This window comes from Diabrotica undecimpunctata, chromosome 3 (genome assembly GCF_040954645.1).
Source record: "Diabrotica undecimpunctata isolate CICGRU chromosome 3, icDiaUnde3, whole genome shotgun sequence".
Lineage (NCBI taxonomy): Eukaryota > Metazoa > Arthropoda > Insecta > Coleoptera > Chrysomelidae > Diabrotica > Diabrotica undecimpunctata.
In genome coordinates this window covers 155,919,565-155,941,421 of record NC_092805.1, presented here as the reverse complement: position 1 = coordinate 155,941,421, position 21,857 = coordinate 155,919,565, and the positions used below count along the sequence as shown (strand labels likewise).

Here is a 21,857-nt window from a genome sequence, read left to right as displayed (position 1 = left end):
TTTGGTTCGAAGGTTTTGGGGTATCTTTTTGTCTTTCAGTATGTATGAGAGTTTTCCAAATGCGGCCCATCCCATTCTTACTCGTCTGCTTATTTCGGTAGTTTGGTTTTCTTTGTTTGCCTTGATATTCTGACCCAGATATATGTATTCTTCTACATGTTCCACTTTTGTTCCTTGGATGGTTATCGTCGGTTGATCATCTTTATTCGACATTAGCTTAGTTTTACTCAGATTCATTTTCAGTCCTTTTTTTATGGATTCCGTATGAAGCTCATCGATCATCGTCTTCAGTTCTTTCCAGTTGTCGGCTATTAGTACTACGTCATCTGCATATCTTAGATGGTTTAAATACTTTCCGTTTATCGACAGTCCCTTCGTTTCCCAATTTAGTGATTTAAAGATATCTTCAAGTGCGGCAGTAAATAGTTTTGGAGATATACAACCTTTATAATGATCCCTAAATCACAAAGAGCGACAAAATGCAAAGACCACAGACTGATAAGTTTAATGAGCCATTTGCTTAAGGTGTTTCTTCGCATCCTTCACACAAGAATGTTCAGAAAGCTGGAAGATCTAAGCGGTGAGACACAATTTGGTTTCAAGAGCGGACTGGGTACACGTGAAGCAGCTTTCTGCTTGAATACGCTTGTACAAAACTGCATGGATCAACGAAAGGATATAGTCATAACATTGCTCGATTATGAAAAAGCGTTTGATACCGTAAAACATGACGCAATGATAAAAATGCTACACAACGTTAACATTGACGAGAAAGATATAAGAGTTATCCAGAATCTCTATTGGAATCAAAAAGCACGAGTGAGACTGAACAAATCAACCAACACAGACGAATTTTAAATTGTAAGAGGGATGCGACAGGGATGTATTTTGTCTCCTACGCTCTTCAATCTCTATGTGGAGAACATTTTTGCAGAGGCACTGGAAGGCTCTGAGTGTGGAATAAAGGTAAACGGGTTCCCGATAAATAACATTCGTTACGCCGACGACACCGCGATAATAACAGACAACGAACATGATATGCAGTTGCTGTTAAATAAAATAAATGCTGGAAAAACTAAATGCATGGCAATAAGAAAAAACGCACTTTTAAGAATACAACTGCAAGTAGATAATGCTCCAATCGATCAAGTGAAAACATTTAAAGACATTTTAAACTTGGGAATGATGATGATTGACCAATGGGATCCTCAACAAGAAATAAAATGCCGTACCGAACAAGCAAGACAAGCTTTTATCAAATTTAAACCGTTACTATGTAACCGCAATCTTTCCTTCAATCTTCGCTACAGGATAGTTAAATGCTATGTATGGTCCATATTGTTAAACGGCATCATGGACGTTAGGAGTACCTTCCATTAATAAGTTGGAGGCCTTCGAAATGTGGAAGTTGCGAAGAATATTCCGCATACCATGGACAGATAGAGTGAGAAACAAGGAAGTCTTAAGAAAGTCAAATACTGAGAGAGAACTACTCAATTGGATCAAGGTACGAAAAATTGGATACCTCGTCCATATTCTGAGAGGAAATAAACACGCAATCCCTCAACTAATATTGAGGTCCTACGTAGAATGGACAAAGAATACGAGATCACTAACATAATCAAAGAGCGCAAATTAGACTATCTTGACCATGTTATGAGAAATGAACACAGGTATGGCTTATTACAACTTATTCTTTAGGGCAAAGTATTTGGAAAGAGAGGACCAGGGAGAAGAAGAATATCTTGGCTTTAAAACCTAAGAAAGTGGTTCAATATTTCTAAAACCGGACTATTCTGAATAGCTGCAATAAAGTTAGGATATCTATGCTGATCGCCAACATCCGGAACAGATAGGCACCATAAGAAGAAGAAGAACTGCAAAAATATTAAAATATTATTCTTAATTTTACTTTAAGTTAAAATAGGATTTTCTTATAAAATTATTGGTAAAATTTTTCTAATAAAATGGTCAAGTATATATAGAAAAAATGAAACAAATACAATAATAGAGAAAAATGACGTGAATATCAATTAAGAAAAATTGAAAAATAACGAAAAAGATGTTTGTGAAACATTTGGTACAAGAACTACATTCAGCTGCAGATAAAAGAACCATTTTGAAACTATTAATAAACTTTAATCCAAGATAAATTTTTATTTCTGGCAAAATCTTAGTAATTTTTGGATAAGTAGAAGGAAAATAATCTCTTCTTCTTCTTCTTTGTGTGCCGTGCTTGTATTCAAGCGTTGGCTATCGTCATATTGACAAGCTGATGAAATGATTCTCGGTCGGCAGCTAGATGAAGCAGTTCCTCGACCGTTCGACCTGTCCATTGCCTAATGTTACGCAGCCAGGACAGTTGTTTTCTTCCGACCCAACGTTTTCCTTCGATTTTGCCCTGAATGATTAACCGGAGTAAGCGATATTTAGGTCCTCTAATTATATGACCGAAGTATTGGACCTTTCTCATTTTGATGATGTTGATCAATTCTCGCTCTTTGTGCACGGTCTCTAGCACGCGTTCGTTAGATATGTGTGCTGTCCACGGGATTCTGAACATGCGACGGTAACACCATAACTCAAACGCTTCTAATTTGTTGAGATTTTTTATTTTTGTTGTCCAGGTTTCACATCCATAGAACAAAGTGGACCAGACGTAGCACTTCAATACTCTTAGACGTGTGGTCAACGACAGACTTCTACTGCATAATACAGAACGCCAGTTAATAAAGTTTTTCCGTGCGAGTTCTATTCTGGTCCAAATTTCCTCGTCACTTTCAACCCTGCAGTCAATCCAGCTACCCAGATATCTAAAGTGTTCCACCCTTTCCAGGATTTTGTTATCTAATCTTAGCACTGAGTCTAAAATAATCTCAGATTAATTTATATCTTCAATTTCCGACGAAGCCTGCAATTATGCACATTATACTTAAAAAAGCAAAATTATTGTAAAATTTTTCTGCAGGCTTGCATCAAGAAATTTTCCACCTGGAACCGTCTATGGGTCATATGATAAGTTTGTACACATCGTAAAACACATATGACGATTGTATATCTACAATCTAGATATACTAGATATACTAGAAAGATATCTATATTTTGGAAGAAATAAAAAACATGTGGAAATTGTGAAGAAGATACAGTGAAGAGTTTTAACCACTACTTAAAAGACTTGAGAAGCTATATGAGGATGGCCCTGTTGGTAAGCAACAATAGAGGCTGGGACGGACGTTTACATATGATATTCGCCAACAGAACGGATAGGTGGTGCAAGCTGGTGACCAGTCCGGACATGAAACAAAATAGAAGACGCGCTGGAAGGTGTTTTGGAATTTTAATAAAGATCTGACAAAAATCACACCCAATCAGATAACACAAAATCTCCTAACCAACGGTAGGACAAGATCAATGATGAACAAGTATAGAGCCCCACTAAATATCGACCAAGTGAAGGATAATCTAGGTACCTACAGCCTTTTGTCTGGAGAAGATGGGAGCAACAATCCACCAAATGAAAAATAATAAATCCGCGAACGATGTAAGATTTGATGAAGACGGTCATTTTCCCAAATTTTCAAAAAGGGGCAATGCCGCCACTGTTCAAACAATCAAACACATATTATTATATGTTGCATAAAGTGTGATGGTCGTTTATGTTTTGTATCCAAACGTACCTGTTTTTATTAAATTTAATTTAATTTTGCTTATAGAAATTATTAATTAGATTCTGTTCTCTTGAGCTTGATAGCACAGCATCTCATTATAAATTCGGTCTGAATCTTCGGTCTAAAAATGTGTCTTTACTCGCTATCTTTGGTTGTATCTTCCCTTATTATGAGATTAAGGTAGCTGGTACAATGGGTTCGAGGGTTAACATAAAACGAAAATGAAGAATTTGCCGATTCAGTGCCGGGAAATTGGGTGTAAGTGTTTGGAAAATGAAATTATTATTAAAATCACCGTCATAACTCTATAAACCCTATCGGGCAACATCACAGAACGTTCTCGGAATTACTATTCCATCATCCGTGCTATATGGATGTACATGGTTGAAGCTACTAAATAAATGAGAAAAAATATTTTAAAATTTGGTTAGATTAACTTTGAGTTACATTTTTTAAAATTATAAATTATAATATAAAGTTACAATAGGAATTGAGATTATCAACATGGTCTTCGCCTGGTGGACGATACAAGAATCAAATAGATTATATTCTTGTCACTAAACGATGGAGGAGTTCAATAATCAACGTGAAGAGAAAACCAGCTGCAGACTGTGGTTCCGACCACAAAATGTTATAAGCAGAATTTCGCATTAAATTAAACAGTAAAACAATCACAAATAAAAGACAAAAAACACAAAATTACGCCTTGTTCGAGCATTGATATTTCCTATCGCCATCTATGCTTCAGAAACTTGGACAATAAAAAAAACCGATTCAAAGGTTTTGAATTTGAAATGTCTGTCTACCTTAGAAAGTTGCGCATACCATGAACCGCCCATCGCACAAATAACTCAATTCTAGTAGAACTTAACATAAAAACTAGACTCATCACAACTGTCAACCAAAATATACTGAGATATTTTGGACATATAACTAGAAGAAGAGAAGGCATGAAGCGAATGATAGTTAAAGGTAACGTAGCGGCTAAAAGATCCAGAGAAAGATCTCTAGTACGATTCTCGGACCAAATAAAGGACATGACTGGTTATTCATTCTTTGAAGCAAAACAACACGCATAGGAGAGAGATAATTGGACAGAAATAGTCAAACAAATTGCATGACGCCACTACATCCTTACGAAGGAGAAAAGATAGTGTAGGAGAAATTGATTACACGGCTACGTAAGACTCCACTGGGGTTGCTAGTCCTTAGATGAAGTGTCTGTGAGGACTTGTGCTAGAGAGTTGCTTTCACACACTCATTTTTCTTCTGAGCCCTGCGCAATCTCAGTCCTGGCTTTAACGAAGGTACATAAAGTTGCCTTTCAAAACTATGGTTCATATGCTTAAGTAATATTAGTATTACCTTTAGTTTAAAACAAAATATAAAGGTGGGTATTAGTTATTATCTTAAGACAATCACGAAAACCTATTTAAAAGAATACTTGTTATTGCAATTGGGGTGTTTTAATACCGGACTAATATTTAAAACTGGCAAGCACAGATAGAGACTTAGGTACATTGTTGAATGACATTACATTATTGCGTTAATTGTTGCGAAATATTGCAAAAGTCGCAACTAATTAAATATTACACAATAGATTCTTTAGCAAATTTAAACAGCAGTAAACAATACAAAAATTTTATTACCATATTACAGACGTCTTTTTCTGAATAAAATTTAAGTGAATAAATTGGTCCAATGGTTTGTCTACAAGCAAATTAATGAGGCTGTGGTGAATCGATTAAACACATATGCAGACTACATTTAATGAATTCCAATTTAATCCAAAAATAAACGCATGTATGTGAACAATCTCTATAATGATAATTTGTATAAGCACTACTTTAATGAGCTTTAATTTTCTGTGTTCATCAATTAGAAAGATTCAGTGCCAAGTATTTGTTATGTGTTTGAAAGTAACAAGTGAGTATCTATTTGCAAATGTGTTTGTCTTCTAATAATTATATGCTTTCTAAAAAGTAAATACCTTTATCACACTTCTGCTTTTAGATTATATTTGAGTCTTTCGTTTGAGTATTGGTCCGATTGGTTATGTCATATAATTTTTGGGCTAGATTATTGACAGTTTCATGCGATAGTCTTGTTCGGGACGTACCATGGGGTATTAGTTATCATTTGAAGGAGTTTCGGTTGGAATCTTGCAAGAATGTCAATACTTTCTCCGTAGCTGCATTCCATAGGTCCAAATGGGTTTTAGAATAACTTTATGTTAAAATTTTGTTGTCGATTGATAGTTTTTAACTTTTGGCCTATTAACCAATATAGTTTGCTAAGTTTAAGGCCCAGCTGTTTTCGCTTGGTAAAGATGTGTCTTGTCCATGTGAGTTTACAATTCAAATACATTCCCAAGTATTTTATGTTCTCTGCCCTAATTGGGTAAAGTCTGGTATACTCATCTTTTACAAGTAATAGCGGTCTTGTATGGACGACTTTAGGATTTGGAAGTAATTGTTGGGAAGGGAATTTTTGATTTTGTATAAAAGGCTCTTCTTCTTCTTCTTCTTTTTATATAGACATGACTCTGTCTGTTTTTCAATGTGCCTCCAGTAAGTTGTCGTTCCATCGTTTTCGTGGTTTTCCTATTGGGGAACCGTCTATTGCCGTCTTTACTACTCTATTTGTTGTCATTCGGCTTATATGATTGTTCCATTCTACTCTTCTATTTCCTTCCCAGTTCTTGATGTTCTCCACGTTTCATTCTACTCTTCTATTTCTTACCCAGTTCTTGATGTTCTTTGCCTTGCATCTACGTCGTATATCTGCACTTCTAGCTCTGTCCCATAGTGCCTTACCATCTATTTTTCTAAGTGTTTTCATCTCTACTGTTTCTAACATCCTTTTTGTCCTCTCTGTGTCAGGTCTTGTTTCTGCCGCATATGTCAATATTGGTCTGATGACTGTTTTATAAATTCTGCCTTCGGTTTTGAGCTTTGCGTAGCTAGATAATGTGATGCCTAGATATTTAAACTCATCACTTGTTCTATTTTCTGACCTTCCAGCTCCAATTTACATCTTAGTAAATTTGCTGTTGTAACCATGCATTTTGTCTTTTTTGGGGAAATTAACATGTTAAATTTTCTGGCGGTTATATTAAATTGGTGCAGCATACGTTGTAAATCATCTTCACTTTGAGAGAGTAGTATTGCGTCGTCTGCATAGCAGATTATTTTAAGTTGTTTTCCTTCCATTTGGTATCCTTTTTTAGTTTTTACTTTTTTTATTATTTCGTCCATAATCAGGTTGAACAATAGTGGACTCAGGGAATCTCCCTGTCTTATCCCATTGCCAGCTTTAATAGGATCGGTTAGTTCTTCTTCTACTTTTACTTATTTTGTGTTGTTTTGGTAGATTTTTTCGATCGTTTTGATTATTCCTAGAGGTATCTCTCTTGCATACAGTAAGTGGATACCGTCTTACATAGATATGCTGGTTTGTTGTATTCTAATGATTTCTCTTGCAATTGCCTCATTATAAATATAGCGTCGGTGCATGATCTTCACGACCTAAACCTTGTTGTTCTTCTGCTAGTGTTATAATTTTATTCAATTTATTTGTTATCACTTTGGTTGTTAACTTTAGTGTTGTGTTTAATAAATTAATTCCTCTGTAATTTTCCTGGTCCGATTTGTCTCCCTTTTTGAAGAGAGGTATTAGGATGCTTGATCTCCATTTTTGAGGAATTCTGTTTTGTTCTATTGTTTTTTGGATTAGTTTTAGTAGTTGTTTGGCCAGATCTGGTCCTCCGTACTTTAGGAGTTCGTTCGGTATTCTGTCCTCTCCTGGTGATTTTCTATTTTTTAATTTCCTTAATGCTTTCTTTACCTCATCCTCCTCAATATTTATTTCTTCGTTTGTGGTCACTTCTGGTGTTGGTGGTTCATTATCGTATTCGTCCCAAGTTTCCTTCTAAATGTGTTTCGTTTTTATTAGTTCGTTCACCTCTTTTCTTTATCCTCTGATCATTCTCCATATTTCTTTTTGTGGTCCGTAGAAATCGTGTTCCATCTCTTTTGAGAAACTCTGCCAGTGTTTATTTTTGATTCGTTTATAGTGGTTGTATGCCTGTTGTGTTTGTTGTGTTCTGTATTGTAAAAAGACTGTCTTCTTTTCTTCACATTTTGTCTTCATTTACTCTGTAAACCATAGTGTTTTCGTTTTTGATATGTTAGTGTTCGTTACTTTCCTCTCTCCAAGTGATTCTGTTTTTTATCATTTTTTAAACATAAGGACAAGAAATTTTTTATTCCGAAGTGGTTTCCACACTATATAATAATAGTATACAAATTTGATTCATTTTTATGCTTTCAGGTCAATACTGATAAATCCGGAGGTTCCAAATTTTTAATGAACAAAGACAATGGATTCCACAAAGGAAACCTACAATCCCAATCCAAGGGACAGTTCCAATATATTCTCGATACTATTTTTTGGGTGAGTATAATTCTGATATCTTCTAATCAATTTTATCATTTTTATTCAGGTGTCATTCCAATAATGGATGTTAAAATAACAAATGGATAAAAAATGAAGGTTGTAGATGAACTATATTAAATACAGACAATGTTTATTCGATGTTAGAACACAATTGAAGAAAATATTGACATAATGAGTGCTAGTGTCTACTATAGACAATCAATATTGCAACTACTACGTCATTCACTACACCATATATTTTGCAGTTATTGGTAAATACCTCCAGCAAGTTCTTGTTGATCATAATATCGGAAGAGTTTATTAATTGCAAGATGAGTATGGTTAATGTCGCAACATATACATTACCCATCACCTCTTGCTACAATCCGTAGAAATAATTCATTAACGAACTTAGACCTAGATAACACAGTTTACACAGTGTGTCAAAATTATTAAGCAACTGTCATTAACTATCACTCTAATGCAAAAAAACTCCTGTTGAATGTTAAGTGCTGATATTGACAGAAACAAGTTTTGCAAAATCTTAAAATAATTTGATTTTATTAGAAAATCTAAGAATTAAATTACTTCTTTTTATATTGTTAAGCAGTAATTCATACTTATTTTAGATTTATCCAGTTTTTATAAACTGTCCCGTTTTGAATCAGAAATTGTATCAACAATATGAGATAAGACATAGTTACGTGATTGTGCTGTGAACGTCATGAACCAGTTAAGAACAACATGGTTATCTGGATTTTCCTAGGAAACTTGTAGGGGATGACATGACTAACATGTAGTTGACTTGATCTTCAAATGGATTGAAGGAAATTGATAGAATCAATCAAGTAAATATGAATGCAAATACTTATGTAATAAACAAGGTTCGACTGCTGGGATAATCTCTAGAGCTAAGGTATTATTAAAGCTGTTATACTTTCGTATATTTGGTTCTTGTAATGTTAGGTAGTTAATGAAGACATAGAATCCATTTTGATTCAATGAAGTGAAGTTTAACTGACACCATGGCGTTAATATTTTCTAGTGTTGTAGAATGGATAAAACTATAAAAAAGTGAATATTCAAAAACTTTCATAACCAAGGCAATCAAAGTTTTTATTTTAAAGTAATAGAGTAATGAAAGAAAAGAACTAGGCTGGTTTCAGAGGTGGTAAATCGATAATTCATCAGATTGGTACACTAAGACAAATTTTAGAAAAGACGCTGGAATGTGGCATATATACTCACCACATATTTATAGACTATAAGGTAGCCTACAACTTTGTAAATAAAAGAAATGTTCAAAACCTTGAAAGATTCTCAACACTAAAATAAGACTACTGTAGGGATTAAAAATTAAACAAAAACTGTTGAATCAAATAAATATAAAAAGAGAAGTGAGTCAAGGCTGTATACTATCGGCTTTATATATATCTACTATATATACTGTATACTATACTCGTTAACTTTTATTCAGAAAAAATAATAAAGGCAGCCCTAATGGAGACAACATAAAGTATTATTGTTCATGGTGTAACGGTAAACAATATTAGATATGCCGACGATACCTTAGTGCTGGCCAATTGCGGAGAAGACATTCAAACTCTAATGAACAAAATAAAAAAAAACCTGTAATGAGTATAGATTAAAACTCAAAGTTAAGAAAAAAGAAAAATAAATATATGACGAAAGGCCAAATATGCAGCTAGAATCATAAAATATGCGTCTAGTTTTTGATGAATTTTTTCCATTCTTTTCTGTTCTTCGTCATTTGTGTTGCTTGTGGCCAAAATTTGCCCTTAGTTGGTAACACCTCTGCTATCGTTGTTCCACGCTTTTTTTAAATTGATAGTATTCTTCTTGACTTTGCGAGTAAATTTGGGTTCGATAATACCAAAAAGTTTTCTATTTATTATAGTACACAATTTAGTTGTTTAGTGTTTGCTTTAATTTCTACCCAGATTTATTTAATAATCAAGCAATCAACTATGATTGGTCAAGTTCGTTAATGATTATTTCTACGGATAAAAAGCTTCAGATCTTGGTTTGATTGTAAATACTCGCAAATTAAATATTTAATAATTACAGAACTTGCAAGAGGAATTGGTGATAGCTGAATTGATTTTTAAATACTTTTTCCATATATTCTTTTAGGTTTGACTAAGTTAGCCTTTAGATTTAAGTGTTATAGCTCGTAGAGAGAACGATTAAGTGCAACAAATCGATACCAATATTAAATATGGAAATTTGTAGCTGCCTGGATGGATATGTTATTAATATATAGGTAATTTTTGTGAAAAAGCGTTATTTCCCCCAAAAAGTTTTAAATAGTCAAAGTTGTTTAAAAGTTTAACGAATGTACAGTCCTAAACTTTTTTTTCGATATATGCTATGAAAAAGTCACATACATTGTAAAATACACTTTTTATTACCTTCGAACTTTTGTTCTGAATTGAACTGATTGTTAAAATATTATTTTCAAAATAAGCAGATCATTTGAATCCAGCATTTAATAATTAAAGAAATAAACTAATTTCATTTATTAACTTTAACTTATAGCACTGTATATTAGGAGTAAAAACATCACATTGGCTGGCAAGATGCTACAGAATTTCCTGTACAGGAAAAAAAGAATGAGGGCAAGAGAGGTCCAGAAAGAAAGAGAATTACTTGACTTGCAAACCTGCGTAAGTGGTTTTTAGTAACATCAATCGAGGTTTTCTCCAGCGCTACAAATAAAGTTCGCATTGCCTTGATGGTGGCTAAAATCTGAAACGGATAAGGCACTTTAAAAAGAAGAAGAGTGTAAAAGTCAACAACATATCAACAATAATCTCTCATTATTTTTGTTACAATTATTAATAAAACACGAAAATATATTCTATTTATTTTCGATATATCTCAGCTCAGATAAAACGAGTTGTTTGTTTCGCCAGTTTCCCGTTGAGACGCCTACGAAAACAGGTTATTTCTTTTGGTATCTAAACACGCTTCGATAGTATGTTACCGCCAATTCTCCTCTTCTCAATATAAAAAGTTATCATTTTTACGACCACAATTGGTCATAAATGTTTTTTCCTAGTACCAACCGCTTCGCTAATTCATTAAAAAAAAGTTTTTTGTCTACCTAGAACTGGGTCAATAATGCTTATTTGTTCTCGGAACTCGTGAAAGGGCAATAAATCTTTTAGTTTTATTGTTTTATTATTATGCATTTTCTTCGTAAATGTATAAAAAAAAGTGGCTTACTATAACCCACCGTTGCAACGTTAAAATTCGTTAAAAACAGTTGAATTTGGCGGGTCGTTCTTTCCTATAAACTGTTGGATTGAAGCGGCATTCAAAGACTTCTCTCTCGGTTCTCGCATGGGATAGTTATCCCAACGGCTCAAGGCTCCGTTCTCGGTCCCCATACCTTACAGTAGGTACATCTCGACCTCTCAAAATTTGTGTAAAAATACAAGCGCTCTACATATATTTTCGTTCGCACATAGCAGAAAAATAAAAGGTTTTAGTTTTACTTAAATACCTTTGTAAATAAATGTCTTTTGTAACAGTGCAACGTAATATAAAGTGCCCTTAAAGTCATCAAGCATTATTATTACCATTTCGACTTAAAAATTGTTTCGACGAAGGATTATTTAATCCAAGTCTACATACTTTCCATCATCAATTGTCTAAGGATTGACGCACAACGTTAACCCATCAAAATTTGCTAAACAGAGAACTATCACCTCTATATTTAAACAGTTCTGTTCAACACAGTCAAACGTCAGCGTCTGTGAGTGAGTCAAATAAATACTAAAATCAGTAATAATATTTAAAGTGCGTTTACTACGAATTTACACAGTTCAGCTTCTGAAGGACACGAAATTATTTGAGTTTATTTATTGTAATATATCTATCTATATAATACCGAATTAATAATTTACTTGGTATATAATGGCCTTCCGATAATACCTCTTAGCAGCTGATGCAGTTTCTTGGATTATGGTAGAAATAAACGGAATTTGTTCCACAAATAATTAGGATGGCGATCTTACCACCATTTAGAACGTACTAAGTAATGTAATTAATTCTAAGTTGAAGGACCACCCACTAAAGTGAGAAATAAGAACACAAGCATTAAACAATACGTAATTTAATGATTAACTTTGTTACTACAACTAAGTTAGGATCTAGCCAATGTTTTAGCGCAAATTTTTTACATCTAAACCGCCGATTACTGTCCAGTTTACACCACACCACACGAAAGCACTGTTACAGTTTAAATATGTTACTAATAAAATTGTCACATGAACCAAGGATGTTTCCTTCAGTATTAATATACTTTATTAATAATGAGCGTTTGTGAAACATGTAGCTTTTAAACTATAAGCTATATAACAATAATTATGAAAGTGGAAAACTCTTAAACTAGAAATGCGTCGACCCCTTTGATCGAATACTAAACTGACACTGACTAATATGCGAGAGTTAAAAACTTTAAACAAGACGAGACCAGATAAGTTAGGATACTATTTGACACTGACTACGTGACTACTTTCAAATTATCACTACCTGACCTATCAGAGGTTAGGAGAAATTTCTTCGAAATTTTTATTAGGTAGCTGAAACCTGCTTTTGAATGATTGCTAACCGGGAATTTTCTAGGTACCAGTTTTCAATGGTTAAAAACAGCTTTTAAATGCTTTATACCAGCGAATTCTTTGGAATTTGCTCGGAGAAACTTAGCTCGGTAGATCTTATGAAATTAGAAATTGTTTGCTACCAGTGGCGTAGCAACACTTGGATAAATTTCTTACAGAAAGATTAAAATAATAATAGAAACGATTTTAAAAGTTGTAAAACGTATTTGACAAGTTACGAGTCATTATAACTAGATATTTAGACTTAATTTAGTTAAAGTGACATTACATTAATAACACGAAATATGCGTGCATCTTATCACTTAATCTTATTTAATTTATGCTTTTAGCGTCTACTAAACACTAGAAGGAAATACTTACGTCATATACTGATATTGTGCTTATAGCGCACTCATTGTGAGACATTTGTGAATAATTTGCGATAAAAATCATTGTTAAAAATATCAATACAGAGACAAAGAAAACATAACACTTATTTACTTATAAAAACAATATGATACTGGGACCATCTCCACTTACAGCTGACACTAAAGCTGACAAAATGTTATGCAAATGCTCTTGGACTCAAAAATTGCTTAAAGAGGATAACTTACAAAATACCTTGGTCCAGAGCTGGCATAAGGAATGCCACATAGGCACTGTCCGCAATTTAATGAGGACCTCGATGCGGACTGAACGTGACTACTACAGGAAAAATATTGTCGTCAGTGTGGACCAATCACAGTGAAGATTGTCACTCTAGCCGGGCAATTACAACGAGTTTTATTATCTACAATTGTATTGGCCCTTTGACGGAAGATCGCTGCGCACATGCAACTAGGAAATGCATAAAAGCAGGGTACCTTCCGATTGGAGAGTAAAGGTAGTTCTTAATCTTGACACCAGCAAGACCTATTTTGGCTGAGTAGCCCGTTCACGAAACTCTGCGTTTTATTTCTCACCTACACTAAACTTCATCGAACTACGAGACTTCGTCACTAAGAATAGTTCCATATCTCTTTTAATTGTCGGGATAAAACAAGGTCTCACGGCTTTGATATTATCACCACAATCAGAAGTGTAGGAAACCGGCATTTTTAGCTGTTCAACTATCCTTTGTTCGAGATAAAGAAAAGTCTGGAATCGGACTTAAAATTATCTCACAAAGACTACCAAACAGCTCGAGGAGAACACTTCACTAGTCAGAAAGGTATTGGTTTGAAATAGATAAAAGTTAGATCGACATAAAACTATTTCAGATCTTGTCGAACTGACATAGTGTTCCGATAGATCACCAACGGTTAGGAGGAAATAAAAGCTCGAGCGGACTTAAAACTACTCCTCAATCGGTGAACGAGCTGAAGTAGCATTTTGCTACTAAACCATTCGTTCGAAATAAGTTAAGGTCCGAAAGGTCTTAGAATTATTTCACGAGAGGTAACGGTCCGAAATGAGCTCTTCGCTTTCTGCCGGCAATCAACATGATTGCCGGAATAAGTCAAAGTCCGGAAGGATTTTCCTCAATCGGTGACCAGTCAAAGAGTCGACACTCTGCCGGTATTCCTACGCATCGAGAAGAGTAATCTCGATTACACATCTAGGCCTGAGAAACCTACATCTCTGTTAACAATCGAAGTGGCTTTTGTGCATAGACTACTAATAAACCTTTCATGTAATATATAAATATAATTAAATGTAAGAAATTTCGAAATGATAAAGTACTCTACATTGCCAGTAGCACCTTATTGAAAACACAGCCACCGGTGAACCTCTCGTCGGTGTAAATCGAAAACATATTACTTCTCGATTAACCAGAGGATGGAACCGAAGAACCTTCGTTCATCCTCAAGAGCAGCGACTGGAAATCATCCTGGAACTCCAGGCAATATGGAGGATGATGTCTGTACGACAATGTATACGTTCAAGCACAAGGCAAAATAGATATTGGACGGGCATGTGCTAATAGGGCTGAAGTACTATGGAATAGAGACAAAAATTAGCTCAAACCATTCTTTCTTATATTTCTTATTGGAAAAGTGCCAGTCAAGGGATACTTGTATACAATGAGGTTGTTTTAGGGAGATTTAAGCTGCATATTCTGTGGTATAGAACTGAAATTATGAAAAAGTACTCACTTTTTAAAGACTTAAAAGTGACAAGTGATTCCACAAACATATGCTTCTTATACACTAGATACGGACAAGACGATCGCGTGACATTACAGAAGTAGATTGTCTTGGTTGCGTAAGATCAGGAACAGGGTAGGACTTAACTTTGAGAAATTAATCATCTTAGAATCTTAACATCCGAGAATATAGACTAGTTTGTTGTAGTGCTGCTATTTGCTAACCACCATTAGTGCAGACAGCGCGTAAAGAAGAAGCTGGTTTTTTAAATAGTAATAAAAAAGTTAACCCAGGAAGAATTGGTTTTAAAAAGCGATGAAAAACTGATTATATCTTGGTTTATAATAATTAGTAGGATTAAAATATAATATTATGAAACAATATTTTTATAATACTTTCGTTTTGACTATTTAAAAATATATTGGGTGGAATAATATTTGAGAGTGTAAATAAAACAGCATATTTATATTGTTATTTTGGATATTTTTAATTTTGAAAGAAAACTTTAAACTAGCTACGAACATTGAATGTACATTGTTTATAATATATCCGTAAACTAATTTTTCGAAACCAAATCTTAACTGTCTTTTTCCTGTTTATAATATATTTAAAATATGAATTGATTTGTGTCGAAATTTTCCAAAATATTATAATGAATATTAATTTTTGGTTACACACCTCGTTCTGCTTCATCTGCTGCTCTAAAAGGTGTTTTCTATTTCCCTGTATGATAACTTTTGACTCCCTCTTAACTCTTTCTTTAAGTGGTCATGTCATGGTAGTTTTTGTATATTTATTTTGTTGTTAAGTTCTTTTTCACACAAAGAAAGACAACATTTCAGGCACTAAACTATTTAATGTTATTTTTAGCAGCTACAGATAACGTTTAAAAATATTTCATAATGAATATTTGTTATGGAAAAAGAAAAGATTCTTCTATATATCCATGATTCGAAGGCTTCCAATCTATCCGAAACGTCTTTTTTTAATGTCCATGCCTCCAACTCTTAAAATATTACGGAAAACATCTCCGGAGCATCTCAGACCTTCTATCTTTAAATGAATTGTAATTTCCTCGTTAAAGAATACTTTTTTCGGTTTGCTGTAAGAATTTCTTGCCTACGTCCTATTTTTGCTTTAATTTCTTCTTTGTACACATTATTTTCATTATCTATTGTTTCCATATATTTATATTTTTGAACTATTTTAATTTGTTCCCCTTATATTGTTAAGCTTTGTTGGCGCTGTTGGGCTTTTATCTTGTTTCAGTATCCTGTCCCATTATTAAAAATTGACAGTCATATTGACAATATTAACTTTGTTCACGGCAACTCGAAACAGATTAGCGGATGACTCTTGATACAACTCTTGGAGATTTTGGGGAAATAATGTTCTTCTTCGGCCCTTTCGGCGTTCTTTTAAATGATTTTAAGTATTTACAACGAGTTCTGTAGCTATTTTATTGATACTAAAAAAAAAACAATACACGTTTTTTTATTTTATTTACACTACATACCTATTATCAAATGAAACATATTCCTATAGCCTGTAAATTCTTTTTAGATGCAGTTCCAAAGACGATGTATAACTATTGTCTAGTGTAGTAGTAATACAATAAAATAAGAACTAAAAACAAGCTATGATTTTAAAGAAGTCGTCGTATTTTTGATTTTACAGGTTCACATATCCCATATTCAAGAAGGGCATGAAGAAAGACTTTGACGTGGAAGATTTGTATAACCCGTTGAAAAATGACAGAAGCACTCTTTTGGGAGATAAATTAGAAAGGTAAAAATGATTTTTTCAAATATGTACCTCTTTATAGGTTAGGTTAGGTTCAATTTGAGTGGGTGCTTAACCACCCTTATTTACAGATAAATAAAATAATTAAAAATAACTTTTTCGTTATTAAAAATATCCATATTTTCAGAAATTGGGAAAAACAAAAACTTAAACAGAAAGGCAAACCCAGTCTCCTCCGAGCAGTAGCAATTACATATTGGTTCGAATATTTACGACTAGGATTCCTCACATTGATAGGAGATGTAGTTATTCGAGTAAGCCAACCTTACGTTTTGGGATTGTTGCTCACCTATTACAGCCCAGATTCCACAACCACCAAACAACAAGCTCTAGGGTACGCTGGGATGATAGTTACTTTTAATACTCTAACGTCGTTTATAAAGAATCAGTATATGATGAATTCTATGCATGCTGGTATGCGAGTAAGGACTTCAGTTTGTGCTCTTATTTATAGAAAGGTAAGTAATCATTTTACTAAAAAAAATTTCCTACGTAAATAGGACAAGAACACTATTTAAGTTGGTTAAGATGATATCTTGAAGCTAACTTCAGTCTTCAGTCTGTTTTACAATTATATGAAGATCTGAACCTTGCTCTTTCATTTACTGCTTTTAACAAGTTTCAAATTACTTATACCCCATAGTTTCTTATAACCATTATGATAAATGTTAACTGTGTTCTACTTACAATGGATTTTGACATATTTTAAATTTTCAGGCCATCAAATTAAGCACTACTGCCCTCGGTAAAAGTTCAGTGGGAAAGATTGTCAATCTTCTTTCGAACGATGTCAGCAGATTCGATTCAGCTTCGATGTTGCTGCACCAAATGTGGGTTGGACCAGTTTCCGCAATAATAATTATGTATATCATTTTTCAAGACATTGGATGGTCCGGAGCAGCTGGTGTTGTTACTATTGTTACAATTATGCCCATGCAAGGTAAGTATCTTAAATATTTTCTTCAAGAATAAATCTTTTTATAAGAATTATATACGAATTATATACGAACAAATAAGAAACGAAATGAAAATGGCGAGAAATATCAATGATGACATAGAAAGAAAACAATTAATCTGGTTCGGACATGTTAAAAGAATGCCAGAGTACAGATGGCCTAGGAGAGTACTGGAATGGATCCCTCCTGAAAGAAGAAAGAGAGGACGACCACGGAGTAGTTGGCTTAACGATATTGATGAAGCAATGGCGGCAAGAGACTTAGAAGAGGCAACTGCATATGACAGAAAAAGATGGAAATTGGGGGCGGAGAAGCGGCGACAGCCGTAATAAATCCGTTATTATATTATAAATCTTTTTAGCAAATATTCTCTTTTACCGAAAGTCTTGATCCATTTAGTTCTTCTTTTTCTTAGGCTTGCAACCTGTTCTGTCTCCTTTCCAATCATCTTCTTTAGTGGTCTGTAGTTAACTACTTATTTGACTAATCTTTTTTTGTTGATTCTTTTAACATGTTCTCTTCCCTTTAAAGAATTTTATTTATTCTATCGTTCGTTGATACGTTTAATTCGGCCCTAATTGTTTCATTTGTGTCATGTGACCTCTCAGAGTGAAACCTTTTGTTCCACTTTGTGTCCCACTTTGAGTGGAACACATTTTTTTTGCTTATATTGGTATCTTCTTTTATAGTGTTCTTTGTATAGTGCCACATATCATTTGAAATTTGTGTAGTTTGCTATATATCTTTTATATTCGTAACTTATATTTCACTTATATAAAAGGAAACACAAGATACCACAAAGGTAAAGATTTGCTTAGTAAAAATTTTTTGTAACGGCTTTCCGTTTTCAAGACAAAGGGTGTTGAAAAAAAAAACTGTTACACATTTTTTACAATTTTGCCGAAACTACAGGCAACATTGTAATTTTGTATAACTTATCTCCGGGAATTATCTGACTATTGTCATTGAAGTGGATATTGTTTTTTATTTGTTCTCAGCGATTTCGACTCATATTTTCTGCAACAACTGAAATTCGATGCTTTTAAGTACATTTTAGTTGAGGGTAAACCATATATTGACATGAACAAACATACACCGAAAAACTGTTCTATTTCGTTCTTGTCCACATTTAAAGATTTTTCCAATTACCAATATCAATCACATTCAGCGATATAAGCGGATCTTTGGCTACTAGAGTAGCCAATTTTTCTAATGAAGCCATCACATTAACAACAGTACGTAAGCTTCCCCTAATGTGCAATCTTTTTATTATTTTCTGGTTCCTTTGGGTTAAGCATATGAAACTGGATATGAACGTAATCCACAAATGTTTAATGTCAATAAAAAGTGTATGGAACGTTTATTTATTTATATTTATATTTATTTTTTTCTTTTAGCGTATATTGGAAAATTATCAGCAAAATATAGAAGAATGATCGCTGGTAAAACAGATGAAAGGATAAGACTGATGAACGAGGTCATCGGAGGTATTCAGGTGATTAAGATGTACGCATGGGAAATACCGTTTACGAAATTAATCAGTCTTGCTCGAAAAGCTGAAATTAATGTTATTAGAAGAACCGCGTATATAAGGGGTGTATTTATGGCCTTTAACTTATTCAACAATAGATTCGCTTTGTTTGCAACTTTGGCTACCATGGTATTTACTAACAAAGCAGTCACGGCAGCTAGAGTAAGTACAATTTTGAATGTTTTTTGTTTATATCTATTATCAAAATTATTATCCAATTATTTTTGTAATTCTTAGATACTAACTTTAAATATTTTGTTCTCAATATCATTTTATGCCTGCAGTTGAACCTCAAAAACTGTTTTAACAATCGATTAACCGATAAAAAGAATTATCTGGTTTAAACCAATTCTATTCGATAATATATGCGTTGAAACACCTTCAGTTTAAGATTAGTCAAGCTTAGAGCCCAGAAACATAAGTATAAATAAATGATTGAAAATGCAATATTTTGAATATTAGACAAATGATCAAAAAATCAAGCCATGTATCTAACTCTCCCTTTGATTTCTCCCTTTGGCTTTTCTCCTCTCTTTCATTAATGCTAGAATGTCTGAAGTCATAAACTTCTGTTTTTTATTTGTCTTTTCAGGCTTTAAATTTTCTTCTGCAGCCTTTAGTAATGCCTTCTGAATATTGCTCCATTTTTCATTGACATCTTCTGATGTTAAGATTTCTTCTCCTACTTCTGTTAGATTTGAGTTGACTTGTTGGATCACTTTTTGATATATCTATAAAGAATCGCCAAAAATATATAAATAGTTTGAAAATTTTGGGTAACAAAACCAAAATTCTCTGCAGGAAATATATGTAAGTTGTGTTTATATAGGTACCTATATATCAAATTCTACCTATCAAATTCCAGAGGAAAACTTTTTCCTGTAGTAAAATATCAGTTTTCTGATTTTAAAGATTGTTATAAAGTAATAGCTTAATTTATATTTCCAGGTGTACGTTTTCATGTCATATTACCAAATCCTAGCTAATACACTAGCTGGAGTATTCGTCAATGGTCTTACACAAATCGCCGAACTTTTAGTTTCCATCAGCAGAATCGAAGAATTTCTCGAAAACGAAGAACACAAAGAATTACCTGCCCTTAGAAGATCTATAAGCTCGAACGTCAACGAAGAGATGGTGTCATGTAAAAACATGGTTGCGTCCTGGAATGAAAACTCACTTGATCCTGTCTTAAAAAACCTAAATTTTAAGCTTGGGAAAAATACTCTGCTTGGTGTTATTGGACCTGTTGGTAGTGGGAAAAGTTCATTGCTACAGTCTATTTTGGGTAAGACATTTTATTTAATAACCACAACTTTTTATTTTCTTCGATGTTTTCTACAATAATAAACAAATCATTTTGGAGGATTGAGCCAATTTAATAAGGTTTTTTCTTTACTTTAACTCTTTCAGTCACAGCGTTCTCCTACGAAGATACAAACTTAATACGCATAATATTGCCGAATAGTGGAGTTTAACCTTACGAAATAATATATTCCCTGTAAAAGGACAGTGTATTTACTCGTGTGTAAGTGATGGTTCTATCTAGAGGAGAACGCAAATTCAATTACATAAAATTGATTACGTCAGTTTCGCGCGAACTACTGTCCAATCCCATACACCTGTAAATTTGTAATTGATTTACGCGTAGAATTAAACGTTGAAATATATAATACAATTGGTTTGATTGTAACTAGAAGCTAAACAACTTTTTGTATATTAATGTATATTTTCGTAACCATTAACAAACGTATTTAGAAAGGACAAACGTATTTCATGACAAATTGTCAGAGTAAAATTTTTCGATTTTAGTTTTTCTAGTTTTGATTTATTTTATCATCATCTGGGCATATTTTATATTAGACGATTTTTAAAAATTTAAGGAGCTGTTAGAGATATGAAAAAGTAAGAGGGATTATAGAATGGTTATCATGAAATAGAAAACATGGGAGTAGTTGATAAACTTGATTTTTTGCTTAGTCTATATAAATCGTACGTTTTGCTAAAAAATTGCTTTCATATGTATTATGAAAAATAATATAATTGCGTATTTCCTTATGTGATAGATCAATATATTTCAGTTATTAACTTTTTATTGCGGTTTTACTGTAATTACTTTAAGTAACTTTGCTCTCGCAGAAGGACATTCGATAAATCAAAAACCAAAAGGGCTCTAGCGAAATTTTATTTTGAAAATCTTTAAAAAAGTAATAGAAAAAGTTACCAAGTTTCAAATTTTTATTTGTATTATTTCTTGCAACGTGACTGAAAGGGTTAACTGGCATAATAAACTTTAATCTACTTTTAACTCTTTCAGCCCGAACTTTTTTAACATAAAAATTATTTTGCTGCATTTTTTAAACATATATACGTACCTGGTATTTTTTTCAAATTGTTTCTTCCACTATTAAAGTGCACTAGGAAGCTGTGGCAATCGCCACCACTCGGTTCAGATGAGTAAAAACTATTACGGGTGTAATTTACTTAAAACTATTTATTTCAGATAATATTTTTTAATACAAATTTTTTTTTATTGTAACATATTAAGAAAACTTTCATTTCATCAACGTAAAAAGACATTTTTACCCTGTGTGCGAGATCGAATTTTACAGCACTTGAGTTTGCATCTATGTTTAAGACCATTACTAAGGCTGGGCCAATGAGCAATATTGTAAAACTTTACGTCTTGAGTTGTTTTGGTCTCTTGG

General features: G+C 33.3%; 1 protein-coding gene across 3 annotated transcripts in view; it reads left to right on the top strand.

Moving 5' to 3' along the window:
- The window catches only part of LOC140437637 (ATP-binding cassette sub-family C member 4-like), a 61,041-nt gene that overhangs the window by 16,204 nt on the left and 22,980 nt on the right, over window positions 1–21,857 (top strand). For 2 of the 3 annotated variants that reach the window (XM_072527261.1, XM_072527260.1), the window contains exons 2-7: window positions 8,001–8,123; window positions 16,537–16,647; window positions 16,790–17,120; window positions 17,380–17,602; window positions 19,016–19,311; window positions 20,098–20,437. In XM_072527261.1, the coding sequence (XP_072383362.1) occupies window positions 8,050–8,123; window positions 16,537–16,647; window positions 16,790–17,120; window positions 17,380–17,602; window positions 19,016–19,311; window positions 20,098–20,437 (1,375 nt within the window). In that variant the 5' untranslated portion in view covers window positions 8,001–8,049. Of the gene's footprint in view, window positions 1–8,000; window positions 8,124–10,259; window positions 10,390–16,422; window positions 16,648–16,789; window positions 17,121–17,379; window positions 17,603–19,015; window positions 19,312–20,097; window positions 20,438–21,857 lie in introns of those variants that run through there. The other variant, XM_072527262.1, reaches the window with a different exon arrangement.